The sequence below is a fragment of the Blennius ocellaris genome (assembly GCF_963422515.1).
Source record: "Blennius ocellaris genome assembly, chromosome: 5".
NCBI classification, from domain to species: domain Eukaryota; kingdom Metazoa; phylum Chordata; class Actinopteri; order Blenniiformes; family Blenniidae; genus Blennius; species Blennius ocellaris.
Window position 1 is genome coordinate 1,864,311 of NC_137654.1, and position 21,386 is coordinate 1,885,696.

Sequence of the window (21,386 nt, forward strand, 5' to 3'; positions counted from 1 at the left end):
TTCTAAAGTTATATAAACCTGTTGTGTTTTATACTAGTAAGATTCACATCTATACGCTTCTAAAGTTATATAAACCTGTTGTGTTTTATACTAGTAAGATTCACATCTATACGCTTCTAAAGTTATATAAATCTGTTGTGTTTTATACTAGTAAGATTCACATATATACGCTTCTAAAGTATATAAACCTGTTGTGTTTTATACTAGTAAGATTCACATCTATGCGCTTCTAAAGTTATATAAACCTGTTGTGTTTTATACTAGTAAGATTCACATCTATACGCTTCTAAAGTTATATAAACCTGTTGTGTTTTATACTAGTAAGATTCACATCTATACGCTTCTAAAGTTATATAAACCTGTTGTGTTTTATACTAGTAAGATTCACATCTATACGCTTCTAAAGTATATAAACCTGTTGTGTTTTATACTAGCAAGATTCACATCTATACGCTTCTAAAGTTATATAAACCTGTTGTGTTTTATACTAGTAAGATTCACATCTATACGCTTCTAAAGTTATATAAACCTGTTGTGTTTTATACTAGTAAGAGCAGCAGTAGCGCCGCCGTCTGTAGCTTCCGTGTGTCTTTGTTTGGTAGAGACTGTTTATAACATTATTATTACACTGTACTCAACTTCACCTTGATGTGAAACAAAGCAGCCGAGCTGCTGCAACACGGGGAATTCTGGACGGCAGGACGACGCTCCTGCTGGACAATCTACTGACATACGTGGCTCAGCGCTGCTGATGTAACGGCGCCGTATTATGATGTCATAACTGTGAGACGGAGCGAGAGGGGCGGGGCTGAGCAGAGGGAGAGGGCCGGGGTGAGCAGAGGGAGAGGGGCGGGGCTGAGCAGAGGGAGAGGGCCGGGGTGAGCAGAGGGAGAGGGCCGGGGTGAGCAGAGGGAGAGGGGCGGGGCTGAGCAGAGGGAGAGGGCCGGGGTGAGCAGAGGGAGAGGGGCGGGGCTGAGCAGAGGGAGGGGCGGGGCTGAGCAGAGGAGAGGGGGGGGCTGAGCAGAGGGAGGGGGGGGCTGAGCAGAGGGAGAGGGGCGGGGCTGAGCAGAGGGAGGGGGGGCTGAGCAGAGGGAGAGGGGCGGGGCTGAGCAGAGGGAGAGGGGTCGGGGTGAGCAGAGGGAGAGGGGCGGGGCTTAGCAGAGGGAGAGGGGCGGGGCTGAGCAGAGGGAGAGGGGTGGGGCTGAGCAGAGGGAGAGGGGCCGGGGTGAGCAGAGGGAGAGGGGTGTCCCAAATGTAAGGGCTGAAACTACCTTTGCCCTCGTTTTGGAGGCGGAGGGCTAAGGGGTAGGCGGAGGGCTAAGGGGTAGGCGTAGGGGTAAAAATAGAATTGGGATTGGCCCTTAGACTCTAGGAGCAGAGGGGTAAGCTGAGAGAGAGAGAGAGAGAGAGAGAGAGAGAGAGAGAGAGAGCTACACAGTGCGGAGGTTCACGTGGATATGAATCCAACGCGCAGACACAAACTGCTTGGAAACACGGGATTGACGTCCCCGAGTTCAAGCACAACAATGAAACACACAGCAATATTGAAATCACGTTAATCTAATTGCCTGCCCAGACTCTCAGCCTTACTTAGTTGGACGAGGGTGAACGTGCTTCTGTGGCCAGTTGAAGTCCGTCGATTTACGGCCGCGGCGAGTTTCTCTGGCGTCCCAGAGAAATAACCTGAACTGATCTGTGAACACGGGAAAAGTCTACAGGATGATCCCAGGGGTGATCAATCTAGCGAGGGGGGGGGGGGGGGGGGGGGGTTCAGGTCGGCATGCGGGGGAGTGGCCGGTCGCAGCGCGTACTCAGGATCCAGGTGAAGAAAGAAAAGTAATTCCATGGTTTGTTCTCGGCTCGTCCAGCGAGGTGAAGAACCTCCGGGCCGATCGGCGTGTTAACATGTGGTCCTTTGTCACCGTGCGAAGAGGTACGTCGTGTCCAGACGCAGGTCCGACTTGGAAAGACCCATTTCCCTTCATGGGCTGGATTTTATACCCCAGTGTTGTGTTCCGGGTTCCGCTGCGCTCAGGGCGACGTGGACCAATCCTGACGGGGCCCACCCCGGAGGTTCCGGCTGGTGAGGGAGGTTTTGGATCCCCCTGCCGATGACTTGCAGTGCTGCACCGTGCTGGGGGGGAAGACCCGGGGGGAAGACCCGGGGGGAAGACCCGGGGGGAGGGTTACGTGACCAATGGCAAATTTTTCCAGGCCTGAGCATGTGGTCTCTTTGTTCTTAAAACGTGGTCTCCTCTCCCCCCTTCCATGAGGTTGAGTGACCACTGGACTTTGGCTCCAACATCGTGGAACACTGGACCAGCTCTAGACCCTGCACCAGGTGCTCCTGCTGGTGGAACACTGGACCAGCTCTAGACCCTCCACCAGGTTCTCCTGGTGGTGGAACACTGGACCAGCTCTATACCCTCCACCAGGTTCTCCTGATGGTGGAACACTGGACCAGCTCTAGACCCTGCACCAGGTGCTCCTGCTGGTGGAACACTGGACCAGCTCTAGACCCTCCACCAGGCTCTCCTGATGGTGGAACACTGGACCAGCTCTATACCCTCCACCAGGTTCTCCTGATGGTGGAACACTGGACCAGCTCTATACCCTCCACCAGGTTCTCCTGATGGTGGAACACTGGACCAGCTCTATACCCTCCACCAGGCTCTCCTGATGGTGGAACACTGGACCAGCTCTATACTCTCCACCAGGTTCTCCTGATGGTGGAACACTGGACCAGCTCTAGACCCTCCACCAGGCTCTCCTGATGGTGGAACACTGGACCAGCTCTATACCCTCCACCAGGTTCTCCTGATGGTGGAACACTGGACCAGCTCTATACTCTCCACCAGGTTCTCCTGATGGTGGAACACTGGACCAGCTCTAGACCCTCCACCAGGCTCTCCTGATGGTGGAACACTGGACCAGCTCTATACCCTCCACCAGGTTCTCCTGATGGTGGAACACTGGACCAGCTCTATACCCTCCACCAGGTTCTCCTGATGGTGGAACACTGGACCAGCTCTATACCCTCCACCAGGTTCTCCTGATGGTGGAACACTGGACCAGCTCTATACCCTCCACCAGGTTCTCCTGATGGTGGAACACTGGACCAGCTCTAGACCCTCCACCAGGTTCTCCTGGTGGTGGAACACTGGACCAGCTCTATACCCTCCACCAGGTTCTCCTGATGGTGGAACACTGGACCAGCTCTATACCCTCCACCAGGTTCTCCTGATGGTGGAACACTGGACCAACTCTATACCCTCCACCAGGTTCTCCTGATGGTGGAACACTGGACCAGCTCTATACCCTCCACCAGGTTCTCCTGGTGGTGGAACACTGGACCAGCTCTATACCCTCCACCAGGTTCTCCTGATGGTGGAACACTGGATCAGCTCTATACTCTCCACCAGGTTCTCCTGATGGTGGAACACTGGACCAGCTCTAGACCCTCCACCAGGCTCTCCTGATGGTGGAACACTGGACCAGCTCTATACCCTCCACCAGGTTCTCCTGATGGTGGAACACTGGACCAGCTCTATACCCTCCACCAGGTTCTCCTGATGGTGGAACACTGGACCAGCTCTATACCCTCCACCAGGTGCTCCTGATGGTGGAACACTGGACCAGCTCTATACCCTCCACCAGGTTCTCCTGATGGTGGAACACTGGACCAGCTCTATACCCTCCACCAGGTTCTCCTGGTGGTGGAACACTGGACCAGCTCTATACCCTCCACCAGGTTCTCCTGATGGTGGAACACTGGACCAGCTCTATACCCTCCACCAGGTTCTCCTGATGGTGGAACACTGGACCAGCTCTATACCCTCCACCAGGTTCTCCTGATGGTGGAACACTGGACCAGCTCTATACCCTCCACCAGGTTCTCCTGATGGTGGAACACTGGACCAGCTCTATACCCTCCACCAGGTTCTCCTGATGGTGGAACACTGGACCAGCTCTATACCCTCCACCAGGTTCTCCTGATGGTGGAACACTGGACCAGCTCTATACCCTCCACCAGGTTCTCCTGGTGGTGGAACACTGGACCAGCTCTATACCCTCCACCAGGTGCTTGAGGCTTCGTGGGAGTTCGCCCAACCAGTCCACATGTGTTTTGTGGATCTAGAGAAGGCGTTCGACCGCGTCCCCCGAGATGTCCTGTGGGGGGGTGCTCCGGGAGTACGGAGTCCGGGGTCCCTTGTTGAGGGCTGTTCGGTCTTTGTATTCCCGGAGCAGGAGTCTGGTTCACATTGCCGGCAGTAAGTCGGACCTGTTCCCTGTGCACGTTGGTCTCCAGCAGGGGTGTCCTTTGTCACCGGTTCTGTTTATCATATATATGGACAGAATTTCTAGGCACAGCCGGGGGCCAGAGGGGGTCCAGTTTGGGGACCACAGGATCTCATCTCTGCTATTTGCGGATGATGTGGTTCTGTTGGCTCCATCGAACCTGGACCTTCAGCGTGCACTGACACGGTTCGCAGCCGAGTGTGAAGCAGCTGGGATGAAGATCAGCACCTCTAAATCCGAGGCCATGGTTCTCGACCGGAAAAAGGTGTCTTGCCCCCTCCAGGTCGGTGGAGTGCCCTTGTCCCAGGTGGAGGAGTTCAAGTATCTTGGGGTCTTGTTCAGTGGGGGAAAGATGGAGCGTGAGATCGACAGGCGGATCGGTGCAGCGTCTGCAGTAATGTGGACGTTGTATCGGTCCGTCGTGGTGAAGAAGGAGCTGAGCCAAAAAGCGAAGCTCTCGATTTACCGGTCGATCTTCGTTCCTACCCTCACCTATGGTCATGAACTATGGGTCATGACCGAAAGAACCAGATCCCGGATACAAGCGGCTGAAATGAGCTTCCTCCGTAGGGTGGCTGGGCACACCCTTAGAGATAGGGTGAGGAGCTCAGTCACCCTTAGAGATAGGGGGAGGAGCTCAGTCACCCTTAGAGATAGGGTGAGGAGCTCAGTCCCCCTTAGAGATAGGGGGAGGAGCTCAGCCACCCTTAGAGATAGGGGGAGGAGCTCAGTCACCCTTAGAGATAGGGGGAGCTCAGTCACCCTTAGAGATAGGGTGAGGAGCTCAGTCACCCTTAGAGATAGGGGGAGGAGCTCAGCCACCCTTAGAGATAGGGGGAGGAGCTCAGTCACCCTTAGAGATAGGGGGAGGAGCTCAGCCACCCTTAGAGATAGGGGGAGCTCAGTCACCCTTAGAGATAGGGTGAGGAGCTCAGTCACCCTTAGAGATAGGGGGAGGAGCTCAGCCACCCTTAGAGATAGGGGGAGGAGCTCAGTCACCCTTAGAGATAGGGGGAGGAGCTCAGCCACCCTTAGAGATAGGGGGAGGAGCTCAGTCACCCTTAGAGATAGGGGGAGCTCAGTCACCCTTAGAGATAGGGTGAGGAGCTCAGTCACCCTTAGAGATAGGGTGAGGAGCTCAGTCACCCTTAGAGATAGGGTGAGGAGCTCAGTCACTCTTAGAGATAGGGGGAGGAGCTCAGTCACCCTTAGAGATAGGGGGAGGAGCTCAGTCACCCTTAGAGATAGGGTGAGGAGCTCAGCCACCCTTAGAGATAGGGGGAGGAGCTCAGTCACCCTTAGAGATAGGGGGAGGAGCTCAGTCACCCTTAGAGATAGGGGGAGGAGCTCAGCCACCCTTAGAGATAGGGGGAGGAGCTCAGTCGCCCTTAGAGATAGGGTGAGTTGTTAAGAACAATTGATGTTAGAAACAGACACTGATTTCTCATCTCAGTTTATTGGCAAAACGTGAACAGACAGTTTTGATAAATATGACACATGGAATGGAAAAGACGAGATTTTTAGGTTGAGTTGCAGTGAAAATGATCACCTGGCGATTCTCCTGTGAGGGCAATAGTTTAAGACACCCCCAAAAAATAAAGACATTTTCATGCTTCGACCTTTATTGTTATATTTCTTCACTCGCTCAGATAAACTGTCACATTTATTTCATTCTTTTCATCAGACTTGGTCACATCAGAGCAGTTTTGAAAACAGTGTCTTGAAATATTTACAACCAACATATTCTGATATCTCTAGCCCATCTTCAGGAGAAATAAGATCTGCTGCTGAATTAAGTCAAAATTCTTATTTTTATGTTACATCTGATCTTGTTTACTCTAATTTTTGCATTAGATCTTAAGTTGTATAATGATTTTTTGAAAAGTGCTTAAACAGTGACAGGAACATTAAATCAAACAAGCAGAGCTGGTAATCATTATCAATGTCTTAAAATATTGATTTCTGTCTCAAACACCAAAAAAAAGGCTACATGTTTATCAAATGAAGCACAAAATGATTGCGTGTTAGAATCTAATGTATCCGCTGCTATATATCATCTGGATGAAGGCCAACAAGTGCTGAGTCAGCAAAGCTAGCATTTCTGGATCATCACCTGGAATTTACCTGTTGATGAAGGAACAGAATAATATAAGTTGACTTAAAAACAACAACAACACACAGTTTAAACCATTTAAGAGCATTTGTTGAAATGACCAGCAACCTGAATGTATAATACAATTTTTGTTGGAGCCAACTGAGATTATACATTTTCTTTGAAATTGGTAGAAATGTAATGACACAAAATATGAATTACAATCATTGTTTTGTTTGTTTGTTTAATGGATCCTGATCATTGTGTGGATTGCTCCGCCTCCTGGTCAGGCCCAGCTCTTTAGAATCAGGACAAGAAGCATCTGTGAGTGTGGAAGGAGGACCTGGTCCTTCTTGGTCCTTCAGCCTGGTCCAGGCTCGGTCCTGGAGGGCCGCTGTCCTGCAGGGTGGAGCTCCTCCAGGGTGCAGCACACCTGATTGCAATGAAGGGCTCATTGTTGGGCTTTTTCTCAACCTTGCTGATGACATCATCAATAGATTCAGGTCTGCTGAAGCAGGGAGACTAAAACCTGCAGGACACCGGTCCTCCAGGACCAGTTCGGACACCCCTGCTGGAGATTGTAATTATTGTTTTTATTATTATTTATTGATTTATTTGAGCAGTACACATTCTGCTCAAAAGCAGTGGGCTGAAGCAAGACGCTAATGAGCTCCGCCCCCAAACTCAACAGCAACAAAAAGAACATTCCACACGAGAATAGAAAGGACAAAACGTCAACAATCTTATTTTTCCTCTTCGAACAAGTTTGGGCGAGGAGATACTCCGTTCAATGACAGTATTATATAATGGCCCCAAACCGGTTTCTAGACCAATGGGTTCAGTTTTCCAGTCTATAGAGACAAAGGAGCCACGTTGCCCTTTGATCACCACACGTCTAAATCAAATAAAAACACCTTCATCTTACCTTTGTTCTCATTTTAGAAAGAAATATCTAAATGTGCATCAATCCAGTGACTGTTGAACTCAACATTGCTCCATGAACCAGTGGTGACACTTCCAGAACTACGTCAGTACACTGTATGGAGCTCTAACAAGACTACGTCAGTACACTGTGTGGAGCTCTGGCGGGGCTACGTCAGTACACTGTATGGAGCTCTAACAAGACTACGTCAGTACACTGTGTGGAGCTCTGGCGGGGCTACGTCAGTACACTGTATGGAGCTCTGGTAGAACTACGTCAGTACACTGTATGGAGCTCTAACAGGACTACGTCACTACACTGTGTGGAGCTCTGGTAGAACTACGTCAGTACACTGTGTGGAGCTCGAACAGGACTACGTCAGTACACTGTATGGAGCTCTAACAGGACTACGTCAGTACACTGTGTGGAGCTCTGGTAGAACTACGTCAGTACACTGTGTGGAGCTCTGGCGGGGCTACGTCAGTACACTGTGTGGAGCTCTAAAAGGACTACGTCAGTACACTGTGTGGAGCTCTGGTAGAACTACGTCAGTACACTGTATGGAGCTCTAACAGGACTACGTCACTACACTGTGTGGAGCTCTGGTAGAACTACGTCAGTACACTGTGTGGAGCTCGAACAGGACTACGTCAGTACACTGTATGGAGCTCTAACAGGACTACGTCAGTACACTGTGTGGAGCTCTGGTAGAACTACGTCAGTACACTGTGTGGAGCTCTGGCGGGGCTACGTCAGTACACTGTGTGGAGCTCTAAAAGGACTACGTCAGTACACTGTGTGGAGCTCTGGTAGAACTACGTCAGTACACTGTATGGAGCTCTAACAGGACTACGTCAGTACACTGTGTGGAGCTCTGGTAGGGCTACGTCAGTACACTGTGTGGAGCTCTGGCGGGGCTACGTCAGTACACTGTATGGAGCTCTGGTAGAACTACGTCAGTACACTGTGTGGAGCTCTGGTAGAACTACGTCAGTACACTGTATGGAGCTCTAACAGGACTACGTCAGTACACTGTGTGGAGCTCTGGTAGGGCTACGTCAGTACACTGTGTGGAGCTCTGGCGGGGCTACGTCAGTACACTGTGTGGAGCTCTGGTAGAACTACGTCAGTACACTGTGTGGAGCTCTGGTAGAACTACGTCAGTACACTGTGTGGAGCTCTGGCGGGGCTACGTCAGTACACTGTATGGAGCTCTGGTAGAACTACGTCAGTACACTGTGTGGAGCTCTGGCGGGGCTACGTCAGTACACTGTATGGAGCTCTGGTAGAACTACGTCAGTACACTGTGTGGAGCTCTAACAGGACTACGTCAGTACACTGTGTGGAGCTCTGGTAGAACTACGTCAGTACACTGTGTGGAGCTCTAACAGGACTACGTCAGTACACTGTGTGGAGCTCTAACAGGACTACGTCAGTACACTGTATGGAGCTCTGGTAGAACTACGTCAGTACACTGTGTGGAGCTCTGGTAGAACTACGTCAGTACACTGTATGGAGCTCTAACAGGACTACGTCAGTACACTGTGTGGAGCTCTGGTAGGGCTACGTCAGTACACTGTGTGGAGCTCTGGTAGAACTACGTCAGTACACTGTGTGGAGCTCTGGCGGGGCTACGTCAGTACACTGTATGGAGCTCTGGTAGAACTACGTCAGTACACTGTGTGGAGCTCTGGCGGGGCTACGTCAGTACACTGTATGGAGCTCTGGTAGAACTACGTCAGTACACTGTGTGGAGCTCTAACAGGACTACGTCAGTACACTGTGTGGAGCTCTAACAGGACTACGTCAGTACACTGTGTGGAGCTCTGGTAGAACTACGTCAGTACACTGTGTGGAGCTCTAACAGGACTACGTCAGTACACTGTGTGGAGCTCTGGTAGGACTACGTCAGTACACTGTGTGGAGCTCTGGTAGAACTACGTCAGTGTAATGTTTACTCCAAGTAGGACGTAGCGAGGCTCAAGGTGAGAGACGGAGGTCAGAACCAGGTCCTTCACCACTGAGAGGCTGGTCCACTGGTCAACTGGTCCCAGGAATCCACTGATGTACCTGGTGGACGAGTGTCTCATGAGGACCAGTGTCTCTCATGAGGATGAGTGTCTCATGAGGACCAGTGTCTCATGAGGACGAGTGTCTCTCAACATAAAGTCAATTTTAATGAAAGACTACTGCAAAATACAGTGAAATTAAAAAACAAACCTGTAAATCCCTCCTTGGGGCCAGTAGGCCAGTAGACCAGTAGGACAGTAGGCCAGTAGGCCAGTAGACCAGTAGACCAGTAGGCCAGTAGACCAGTAGGCCAGTAGACCAGTAGGCCAGTAGACCAGTAGACCAGTAGGCCAGTAGACCAGTAGGCCAGTAGGCCAGTAGACCAGTAGGCCAGTAGGCCAGTAGACCAGTAGACCAGTAGACCAGTAGGCCAGTAGACCAGTAGACCAGTAGACCAGTAGGCCAGTAGGCCAGTAGACCAGTAGACCAGTAGGCCAGTAGAAAGGAGCAGAACAGGATTGTGGTCTTCATGACCTTAAGCACAGCAGAAGTGTTTGTACCTTGACCAGAGATGTGGCTTGGATACGATGCGTCAGCTTTTATATTTTTTGAAAAATATGCAAAAATGTCGACAATTTCATCTTTTGTCTATTTGGGCTGTGTGTCGATCAATAAGGAGAATAAGAAGTGGAAGGATCAATAAGGGGAATAAGAAGTGGAAGGATCAATAAGGAGAATAAGAAGTGGAAGGATCAATAAGGGGAATAAGAAGTGGAATGATTTGAGCAAACGTTGCAGCGAGACAGAGTTGGAAACCCTTCAGAGGGTGTGAATACGTCCCTACTCACTGGGAGCACCTTCCTGTCTGTGGCCTTTTCACGGTTCTGTCTGTGGCCTTTTCACGGTTCTGTCTGTGGCCTTTTCACTGTTCTGTCTGTGGCCTTTTCACTGTTCTGTCTGTGGCCTTTTCACGGTTCTGTCTGTGGCCTTTTCACTGTTCTGTCTGTGGCCTTTTCACGGTTCTGTCTGTGGCCTGAGTGACACCCAGCCGGTTTGCATCGTGTAAAACTGCACAAACATATAAAACAGGTGTTTGGTGCTCCAGGCTCAGCTTCTACTAAAATACTCTTGTTCTACTGATCTGTTGAAAAGGAACTGAACTATCAGTCGTCTGTTCCTCAAATGTTTCTGTTGAAAAGGAACTGAACTATTAGTCGTCTGTTCCCTCAAATGTTTCTGTTGAAAAGGAACTGAACTATCAGTCGTCTGTTCCTCAAATGTTTCAGGTGGAACTTTCTCTCTCTGTCTGGGCCCAGAGGCAGAACCTGTTGCCATCATTGAAAATAAGCCCTTATTGGAACCTTTCTGTCAATATTAATGAGGTTTTGTTTCCACTTGTTGACCAGCAGTGAAGAAGGTCCACCAGGTTGATATCTGGGATGAAGCACGTTCTCTGAGGTTCTCTGAGGTTCTCCTGGGTGACGGAATGTCTTACATGCAGGCATGACGGCCGCCTCGGCAGTGACCAGGCTCTTCACTCCCAGGCTGGACAGACCTCCTCTCACCAGGCCGCAGGTGAAGGCCAGGAACTGCAGGGGACACATGTTCACCACATGTTCACCACATGTTCACCACATGTTCACCACATGTTCAACTCATGTTCAACTCATGTTCACCACATGTTCAACTCATGTTCAACTCATGTTCAACTCATGTTCACCACATGTTCAACTCATGTTCAACTCATGTTCACCACATGTTCACCACATGTTCACCACATGTTCACCACATGTTCACCACATGTTCACCACATGTTCAACTCATGTTCACCACATGTTCACCACATGTTCAACTCATGTTCACCTCATGTTCACCTCATGTTCACCACATGTTCACCTCATGTTCACATGTTCAACTCATGTTCACCACATGTTCACCACATGTTCACAACATGTTCACCACATGTTCACCACATGTTCAACTCACGTTCAACTCACGTTCAACTCACGTTCAACTCACGTTCACCACATGTTCACCACACGTTCAACTCATGTTCACCACACGTTCACCACACGTTCACCACACGTTCACCACACGTTCACCACACGTTCACCACACGTTCAACTCATGTTCACCACACGTTCAACTCATGTTCACCACACGTTCACCACACGTTCACCACACGTTCAACTCATGTTCACCACATGTTCACCACATGTTCAACACATGTTCAACACATGTTCAACACATGTTCAACACATGTTCAACACATGTTCACCACATGTTCACCACATGTTCACCACATGTTCACCACATGTTCAACACATGTTCAACACATGTTCAACACATGTTCAACACATGTTCAACACATGTTCAACTCATGTTCAACTCATGTTCAACTCATGTTCAACTCATGTTCAACTCATGTTCAACTCATGTTCACCACATGTTCACCACATGTTCACCACACGTTCAACTCACGTTCACCACACGTTCACCACACGTTCACCACACGTTCAACTCATGTTCAACTCATGTTCAACTCATGTTCAACTCACGTTCAACTCACGTTCACCACATGTTCAACTCATGTTCAACTCATGTTCAACTCATGTTCAACTCATGTTCAACTCATGTTCACCACACGTTCACCACACGTTCACCACACGTTCAACTCATGTTCACCACACGTTCACCACACGTTCAACTCATGTTCAACTCATGTTCACCACACGTTCACCACACGTTCAACTCATGTTCAACTCATGTTCACCACACGTTCAACTCATGTTCAACTCATGTTCAACTCATGTTCACCTCATGTTCACCACATGTTCACCACATGTTCACCACATGTTCAACTCATGTTCAACTCATGTTCACCACATGTTCACCACATGTTCAACTCATGTTCAACTCATGTTCACCACATGTTCACCACATGTTCAACTCATGTTCAACTCATGTTCACCACATGTTCACCACATGTTCACCTCATGTTCACCACATGTTCACCACATGTTCACCACATGTTCACCACATGTTCAACTCATGTTCAACTCATGTTCAACTCATGTTCAACACATGTTCAACTCATGTTCACCACACGTTCAACTCATGTTCACCACATGTTCACCACATGTTCACCACACGTTCAACACACGTTCACCACACGTTCAACACATGTTCACCACACGTTCAACACATGTTCACCACACGTTCAACTCACGTTCAACTCACGTTCAACACACGTTCACCACACGTTCACCACACGTTCACCACACGTTCACCACACGTTCACCACACGTTCACCACACGTTCACCACACGTTCAACTCATGTTCACCACACGTTCAACTCATGTTCACCACACGTTCAACTCATGTTCACCACATGTTCAACTCATGTTCAACTCATGTTCACCACATGTTCAACTCATGTTCAACTCATGTTCAACACATGTTCACCTCATGTTCAACACATGTTCACCTCATGTTCACCTCATGTTCACCTCATGTTCAACTCATGTTCAACTCATGTTCACCACATGTTCACCACATGTTCACCACATGTTCAACTCATGTTCACCACATGTTCACCACATGTTCACCACATGTTCACCACATGTTCACCACATGTTCACATGTTCACCACATGTTCACATGTTCACCTCATGTTCAACACATGTTCAACACATGTTCACCACATGTTCACCACATGTTCACCACATGTTCACCACATGTTCACCACATGTTCACCTCATGTTCACATGTTCACCACATGTTCAACACATGTTCACCTCATGTTCAACTCATGTTCAACTCATGTTCAACACATGTTCACCACATGTTCACCACACGTTCAACTCATGTTCACCACATGTTCACCACATGTTCAACTCACGTTCAACTCACGTTCACCACATGTTCAACTCATGTTCACCACATGTTCACCACATGTTCAACTCACGTTCAACTCACGTTCAACTCACGTTCACCACATGTTCAACTCATGTTCAACTCATGTTCACCACACGTTCACCACACGTTCACCACACGTTCACCACACGTTCACCACACGTTCACCACACGTTCACCACACGTTCAACTCATGTTCAACTCATGTTCACCACACGTTCAACTCATGTTCACCACACGTTCACCACACGTTCAACTCATGTTCACCACACGTTCAACTCATGTTCACCACACGTTCAACTCATGTTCACCACACGTTCAACTCATGTTCACCACACGTTCAACTCATGTTCACCACACGTTCAACTCATGTTCACCACACGTTCAACTCATGTTCACCACATGTTCAACTCATGTTCACCACATGTTCACCAGGCGGCACCACTAACTGGCGCCAGGCTGCACCACTAACTGGCGCCAGGCTGCACCACTAACTGGCGCCAGGCGGCACCACTAACTGGCGCCAGGCGGCACCACTAACTGGCGCCAGGCTGCACCACTAACTGGCGCCAGGCGGCACCACTAACTGGCGCCATGCGGCACCACTAACTGGCGCCAGGCGGCACCACTAACTGGCGCCAGGCGGCACCACTAACTGGCGCCAGGCGGCACCACTAACTGGCGCCAGGCGGCACCACTAACTGGCGCCAGGCGGCACCACTAACTGGCGCCATGCTGCACCACTAACTGGCGCCAGGTGGCACCACTAACTGGCGCCAGGCTGCACCACTAACTGGCGCCAGGCTGCACCACTAACTGGCGCCAGGTGGCACCACTAACTGGCACCAGGCGGCACCACTAACTGGCGCCAGGCTGCACCACTAACTGGCGCCATGCTGCACCACTAACTGGCGCCATGCTGCACCACTAACTGGGACCAGGCTGCACCACTAACTGGCGCCAGGCTGCACCACTAACTGGCGCCAGGCTGCACCACTAACTGGCGCCATGCTGCACCACTAACTGGCGCCATGCTGCACCACTAACTGGCGCCATGCTGCACCACTAACTGGCGCCAGGCGGCACCACTAACTGGCGCCAGGCGGCACCACTAACTGGCACCAGGCGGCACCACTAACTGGCACCAGGCGGCACCACTAACTGGCACCAGGCGGCACCACTAACTGGCGCCAGGCTGCACCACTAACTGGCGCCATGCTGCACCACTAACTGGCGCCAGGCTGCACCACTAACTGGCGCCAGGCTGCACCACTAACTGGCGCCAGGCTGCACCACTAACTGGCGCCATGCTGCACCACTAACTGGCACCAGGCTGCACCACTAACTGGCGCCATGCTGCACCACTAACTGGCACCAGGCTGCACCACTAACTGGCGCCATGCTGCACCACTAACTGGCGCCAGGCGGCACCACTAACTGGCACCAGGCGGCACCACTAACTGGCACCAGGCGGCACCACTAACTGGCGCCAGGCTGCACCACTAACTGGCGCCATGCTGCACCACTAACTGGCACCAGGCTGCACCACTAACTGGCGCCAGGCTGCACCACTAACTGGCGCCAGGCTGCACCACTAACTGGCGCCATGCTGCACCACTAACTGGCACCAGGCTGCACCACTAACTGGCGCCATGCTGCACCACTAACTGGCACCAGGCGGCACCACTAACTGGCGCCAGGCGGCACCACTAACTGGCACCAGGCTGCACCACTAACTGGCGCCATGCTGCACCACTAACTGGCACCAGGCGGCACCACTAACTGGCGCCAGGCGGCACCACTAACTGGCACCAGGCGGCACCACTAACTGGCACCAGGCGGCACCACTAACTGGCGCCAGGCTGCACCACTAACTGGCGCCATGCTGCACCACTAACTGGCACCAGGCTGCACCACTAACTGGCGCCAGGCTGCACCACTAACTGGCGCCAGGCTGCACCACTAACTGGCGCCATGCTGCACCACTAACTGGCACCAGGCTGCACCACTAACTGGCGCCATGCTGCACCACTAACTGGCACCAGGCGGCACCACTAACTGGCGCCAGGCGGCACCACTAACTGGCACCAGGCGGCACCACTAACTGGCACTAGGCGGCACCACTAACTGGCACCAGGCGGCACCACTAACTCAACCTCTTCATACCAGTGTGGACAAGGTAGATGAAACCGCAGGCACCTTGGGGGCGTGTTCCAGGTACTGCTTTCCAGCGGACAGACTACCCAGTAGTCTGAACTTGTTGTCCTGGAGAACATAGATGCCCTGAAACACACAACCACACAATCAACACTGACAGACACACAGAGAGAGTTCACATGTGGCAAGGCTTTTCTCTGCATGGCAGGAGGGAACTCTTTTCAGTCAAACAGGAAAATAACAGCATGACAGGAATTCCCTATTAGAACCGGGCCGGACCACCTGCTGGACCAGGACCACCTGCTGGACCAGGACCACCTGCTGGACCAGGACCACCTGCTGGACCAAAACATCTCTGTGGCGCTGCGTCCTCCTCCACACTAATCTCCCTGGAATAGTCCCAATGGGTGGAGCTGCTTAGAGCGGAAACATTCTGTTGGTGCTGCTTGATGAAGAATTTCTCTCCAGAAGTGATTGTGAGGTTTTAAAGACAGAACTAGTTTATTATGAGAGGATGACGTCACACAGACTCTCACATTGTCCACATGGAACTAAAGTACTTTGTACTGTTTCCTTTTCGGACCTTCTACAAACCTCAAGTTGTCTGTAGAGACAAAACATGCAAACATTTGTACTTTTCATGCTTTACTGTAGCGAAGTTTATCACAGCCATCAACAATAATGATAATAATAAGACTAAAGCAAACAGAGCTCTGGTGTCAGCAGATATCCAAATCCAGGTATCGGACCAGAAGTGAAAAAAGCTGGATCGGTGTTTCCCTACATCCACTGTTTCCTCTCGGATGCATTTCAGCAGCGGATCCCCCCCCCCCCCCCCCCCGAATTGTGTGATCTTTGCAAGATAACACAATTACTACTAAAAACAACAACAATCTCAACATAAAGTCCATTTTAATGAAGCAATCTGCTGTAAATTGCAGTGAAGTGTATAAAAGAAGAGATCCTATATGACCACCTGCTGGGTGGTTTCTGAGGCCAGTTTTGGTCCCCAGGCCTCATGTTTGTCTGAAGTAAACGTCACAGCAGCGCCCCCTGCTGGAAGCCGTCCCTAATTAAGGTGCGTTAACACTAGTTGTCTGTTCTTACCGGCTCACCGGGTCCCAGGTTGTACTGCACACATAAACTACCGTATTTTCCGCCCTATAAGGCACCTAAATACCTCAAATTTTCTCCAAAGCTGCCAGTGCGCCTTATAACCCGGTGCGCCTTATATATGGACGATTGTTCTACTCCAGACTGCTATTTGACAGCTGAACAACCAGAAGCTTTTATTTTGACAACTCTAACTTTGCTACCGGAGCTTCAGAGCGGACGACACTCCACACAACACCTTCATCACTCATGGTTGCACACCAACATTCTAACAAACCAAAATAAACTAGATGAAATAATGACTCCCTAAACTGGGGAACAAAAACACATAAACACAATCAACACAACACCAAGCCCAACAACAACCCACAATAACCTCCAACAACACAAAACATGAATTTGTCGCTGCAAGGCATGATGGGACATCATGCCTTGCAGCGACAAATTCAACCTGAGCTCCTCGGTGCAGCCGATAGAAACTCCCATAATTCATTGCAGCTGTTTGTGGTGTTTTAAATGCAATTATTGGGGGTTCTATTTGGTTTGTGGTGTCGGTAATAATTGTGTTGTGTTGTGTTTTTGTTGCTTACTTCACGTAGTTTAGTTTATTATCATTATTATTACTGGTAGTTGTAAGTTGTCAACCAGCAGTGAAGAAGGTTTTGTGTGTAGTGTCCTCCTGGCATAGGCTGCAGGTAGGACTATCAAAATAAGGCGTGTGCACCTCTCTGGGTGTTAGAATCAGTGGAAAATGTAACTTAATGGCTTTGAGCTATAAATGTTGCTGACCACTGGTCTATTCCATGCACCTTATAGAGCGGTGCGCCTTATATATGAACAAAGTTGTAAATTATGTCAATTAATGTAGGTGCGCCTTATAGTCCGGTGCGCCTTATAGGGCAGAAAATACGGTAGACTTTTTTTCAGACGTCTCTTTCAAAATGTGACGTCCAAACGACGTGTGGAGGCGCTCGGCCTAAAACAGCTGCTGCTGCTGTTACACTTGCTTTAGCAGCCAGAACACTTCCTGTCAAAATCTAATCCCACTTTGAGCCGGATCTTCTGGTACAGGAGAGTCAAATGTAAAGTAAAAGTAAAAGTACTCAATCCTCGGCATTGTTCCAGCCTTCAGCAGGTTTTGATGCTGATGCTTCTTCATCATTGAGATGCACACGTTTTACTGACGCATGGCTTCAGGTGTGGTTTGTCTCAGTAAAACACTGGACCTCATGACTAAATGAGAAACATTAGCTACTTTAAAACTAAACTCTGTTCAGTGTGGTGGTACCTGATGATTGGTTCGCAGATTGTCGATCTGCTTCTTGAACACGCACGTCCAGAAGTCTTTACAGATGAACTTCATGACGTCCAACTCGTCTTTGAACCGCGCCGTGTCCTTGGTCAGTCTGCAACAGGGAAGCATGACTCCATTAATCATCCTCCCTGCACTGGGCACTAAATGAAATACTGCTGAGACGAAAAACGTAACTGTGGAGTGATAATGGGGGCTAATTTTATATGTATATGTTCTTTTCAATATTACAATTTTCCAGAGTGAGTTAAGATTATAGTTCAGGTTATACATATTGAATAAAATCAGTTTCAGAGTGCATAAGTTAACAAAAGCATTTTTATACAATATAAATGTGTATTAAAACAATTATACCAAATATAAACTCCAGATCCACAATTTCAACGTCTTATTGGGAAGAAAAATAACAGTAGACACAATTCAGTATTTAATATTATCACTGAACATTTTCCACATTTAAAGCTCAACCTTGTCCAAAATATGTCTGTGTGATTATTAGAAGTAGTTTTAATTTCCATCAACTCAAGCTTCACTTATTTCTAAAGCAGGGGTGTCCAACATGCGGCCCGGGGGCCAGAACCGGCCCGGGGACCAGAACCGGCCCGGGGTCCAGAACCGGCCCGGGGACCAGAACCGGCCCGGGGTCCAGAAGCGGCCCGGGGACCAGAAGCGGCCCGCCAGAGGATCTAATCCGGCCGCCATGGGATTTTACTTTAAAGTATCAAAATGAAAACTGACAGAGGCGGATCTAAAAACACCAGATCGGCAAAAATGATGTTCAAAACCTCCCTTGGTCAGAATTTGACCCCCGACATTAATGCACCTGTGGAGGTCACATGACGCAACGCCTTTCACAATAAAACAATGAGTCCAACTTATGTGAAGTGATACTTTAGACACGTAAACTCCAACAAATTTCCAGATGATGACAAATTGTTTTAATCCTTAATAAAAATAGGTCAGGTGGATGTGGATCCTCAACTGAAACCAGTTTGACCCCCTGTTCTACATCCTGCATCACGTCTTCAACAGCGCTTGATAAATATGAGTCTGGAACCATGTGGAAGATGACTGACTGATCGTGAATGTGTCAGACGAGGCGTTTGACCACAATGGAAGTCCTGAACCAAAGAAAAACATGTTGAACGCCAGCAGAAGAACAGCCGCTCCCAGATTGTTCTGGTCGCTCTATTGGGAACTTTACGGTAACGTCTTGCAGAGTCAAGCTCTCGGTTTTCAAAATAAAGGACATTTTGAACCGATATGGTCTTCACGTTGTTTATCCAATATAAACTCGAGTCAATAGGTCACAAAAATATTCACATTTTTCTTACAATTACTGCAATTATTCTCAAATGCTTCAAGGTCATGTGACCTATTGACTTGAAATCAGTGTTGGTTGGTGTCATTAGTCATGATTGTTCATACACACCTCTTTCATTTACTGTTTAGCAGCTTTTTATGAAAAATATTCCAATTGTTCTGAAAAATACTGCAATCTTGCTCAATAGCTTCCAGGTCATGTGACCTATAGACTCCAATTCAGTGTTGGATCATATAACTACTTATGATTGATGAGATGCAAGTGTTTAATGGCTTTTATAAAAAATATTACAATTTATATGAAAATTACTATAATTTTGCTCAACAGCTAACTCCAAGTCTGTATGGGATCCCATAAGTACGGTATATACGCCGATGAAGGCACAGCTCTTTCTATGCACATTTAATGGTTGTTTTTTATAATATTCACATATTAAAAAAACAACTTTATTGAAGCTCAATAACTCGCAGGTAACAGTTTGCAAATCTGGGATGGATCATAAGTCTCCTAAATATCTACACAGGCTGGTGAAGACAATTCTAATCAGTCCATGTTGGACAAACAACGTGAGAACCATATCGGTTCAAAATGTCCTTTATTTTGAAAACCGAGAGCTTGACTGAGCCAACACGTTACCGTAAAGTGACAATAGAGCGACCAGAACAATCTCAGAGCGGCTCGCTGGCTTGACGCAGTGAAGAAGACGGACTGGGAAGGGAAATGAAGGTTTCTATCACTTCTCTCAGGATTTACATGAACCGTTCAGTGACGTGATGGGAGCTACGTTAAACGGGAGCTACGTTAAACGGGAGCTACGTTAAACGGGAGCTACGTTAAACGGGAGCTACGTTAAACGGGAGCTACGTTAAACGGGAGCTACGTTAAACGGGAGCTACGTTAAACGGGAGCTACGTTAAACGGGAGTTTCGTTAAACGGGAGCTACGTTAAACGGGAGCTACGTTAAACGGGAGCTACGTTAAACGGGAGCTACCTTAAACGGGAGCTACCTTAAACGGGAGCTACTTTAAACGGGAGCTACGTTAAACGGGAGTTACCTTAAACGGGAGCTACCTTAAACGGGAGTTTCGTTAAACGGGAGTTACCTTAAACGGGAGCTACGTTAAACGGGAGTTACCTTAAACGGGAGCTACGTTAAACGGGAGCTACCTTAAACGGGAGCTACCTTAAACGGGAGTTTCGTTAAACGGGAGTTACGTTAAACGGTAGTTGCGTTAAACGGGAGCTACGTTAAACGGGAGCTACCTTAAACGGGAGTTTCGTTAAACGGGAGCTACCTTAAACGGGAGTTTCGTTAAACGGGAGTTACGTTAAACGGTAGTTGCGTTAAACGGGAGCTACGTTAAATGGGAGTTTCGTTAAACGGGAGTTACGTTAAACGCGAGTTACGTTAAACGCGAGTTACGTTAAACGGGAGTTACGTTAAACGGGAGCTACTTTAAACGGGAGCTACGTTAACCGGGAGTTACCTTAAACGGGAGTTTCGTTAAACGGGAGCTACGTTAAATGGGAGTTACGTTAAACGAGAGTTACTTTAAACGGGAGTTACTTTAAACGGGAGTTACTTTAAACAGGAGTTACTTTAAACAGGAGTTACTTTAAACAGGAGTTACTTTACACAGTAGTTACTTTACACAGTAGTTACTTTACACAGTAGTTACTTTACACAGTAGTTACTTTACACAGTAGTTACTTTACACAGTAGTTACCTCTCCATTAGTCCTTGACCGACCCGGAAGCCCATGTTCTCCAGTTTGGTGATGTTTCTCCCATTCTCCTGGAGACACACACACACATAAACACGCACACTCACTCACACACACTCACACACACACACACTCACATACACACACACTCACATAAACACACTCACATAAACACACACATAAACACACACACACACACACACACTCACATACACACACACACTCACGCACACACTCTCATAAACACACACACACTCACATTCTCACACACACACACACACACACACACACACTCACCGTGTCCCCGCCGTCCCCGGTCTTACAGATGTAGTGAATCACTTCGCTGTGGAGGAACTGGAACGGAGCTTCGTCTGCCATCGTTGTTATGTTTCCTCTGAACTTCAGTCAACCGCCCAGACACACACACGCTGACAACAGACACGTCCTGCTCGGGGGGGGGGGGGGGGGGGGGGGGGTCACGGCGTGCTGCACTGCGGCTTCAGCGCCTCCTCCTGG

General features: G+C 49.0%; 1 protein-coding gene across 2 annotated transcripts; it reads right to left on the bottom strand.

Moving 5' to 3' along the window:
- Window positions 1-5,753: 5,753 nt before the first annotated feature.
- trappc6b (trafficking protein particle complex subunit 6B) lies at window positions 5,754-21,299 on the bottom strand. Of its 2 annotated transcripts, none has more exons than XM_080497373.1 (6): window positions 21,168-21,299; window positions 20,874-20,941; window positions 17,798-17,915; window positions 15,439-15,522; window positions 10,819-10,912; window positions 5,754-6,423 (listed from the first exon to the last, which is right to left on the bottom strand). In XM_080497373.1, exons 1-6 carry the CDS (start codon window positions 21,246-21,248, stop codon window positions 6,392-6,394), a joined length of 477 nt encoding a protein of 158 aa, XP_080353499.1. In that variant the 5' UTR covers window positions 21,249-21,299; the 3' UTR covers window positions 5,754-6,391. The 2 variants fall into 2 exon arrangements, with proteins under 2 accessions (XP_080353499.1, XP_080353498.1); XM_080497372.1 differs by having other exon boundaries at window positions 15,406-15,522.
- Window positions 21,300-21,386: the final 87 nt, after the last annotated feature.

What these genes read in the sequence shown, in the direction of transcription:
- trappc6b (XM_080497372.1), bottom strand. Translation starts at nt 21,248, where the DNA reads ATGGCAGACGAAGCTCCGTTCCAGTTCCTCCACAGCGAAGTGATTCAC. An exon ending in ATCTGCGAACCAATCATCAG is followed by an intron (nt 15,523 to 17,797) that starts GTACCACCACAC and finishes TGTGTGTTTCAG; the next exon opens with GGCATCTATGTTCTCCAGGA. An exon ending in CATCTACCTTGTCCACACTG is followed by an intron (nt 10,913 to 15,405) that starts GTATGAAGAGGT and finishes TGTCCCCTGCAG; the next exon opens with TTCCTGGCCTTCACCTGCGG.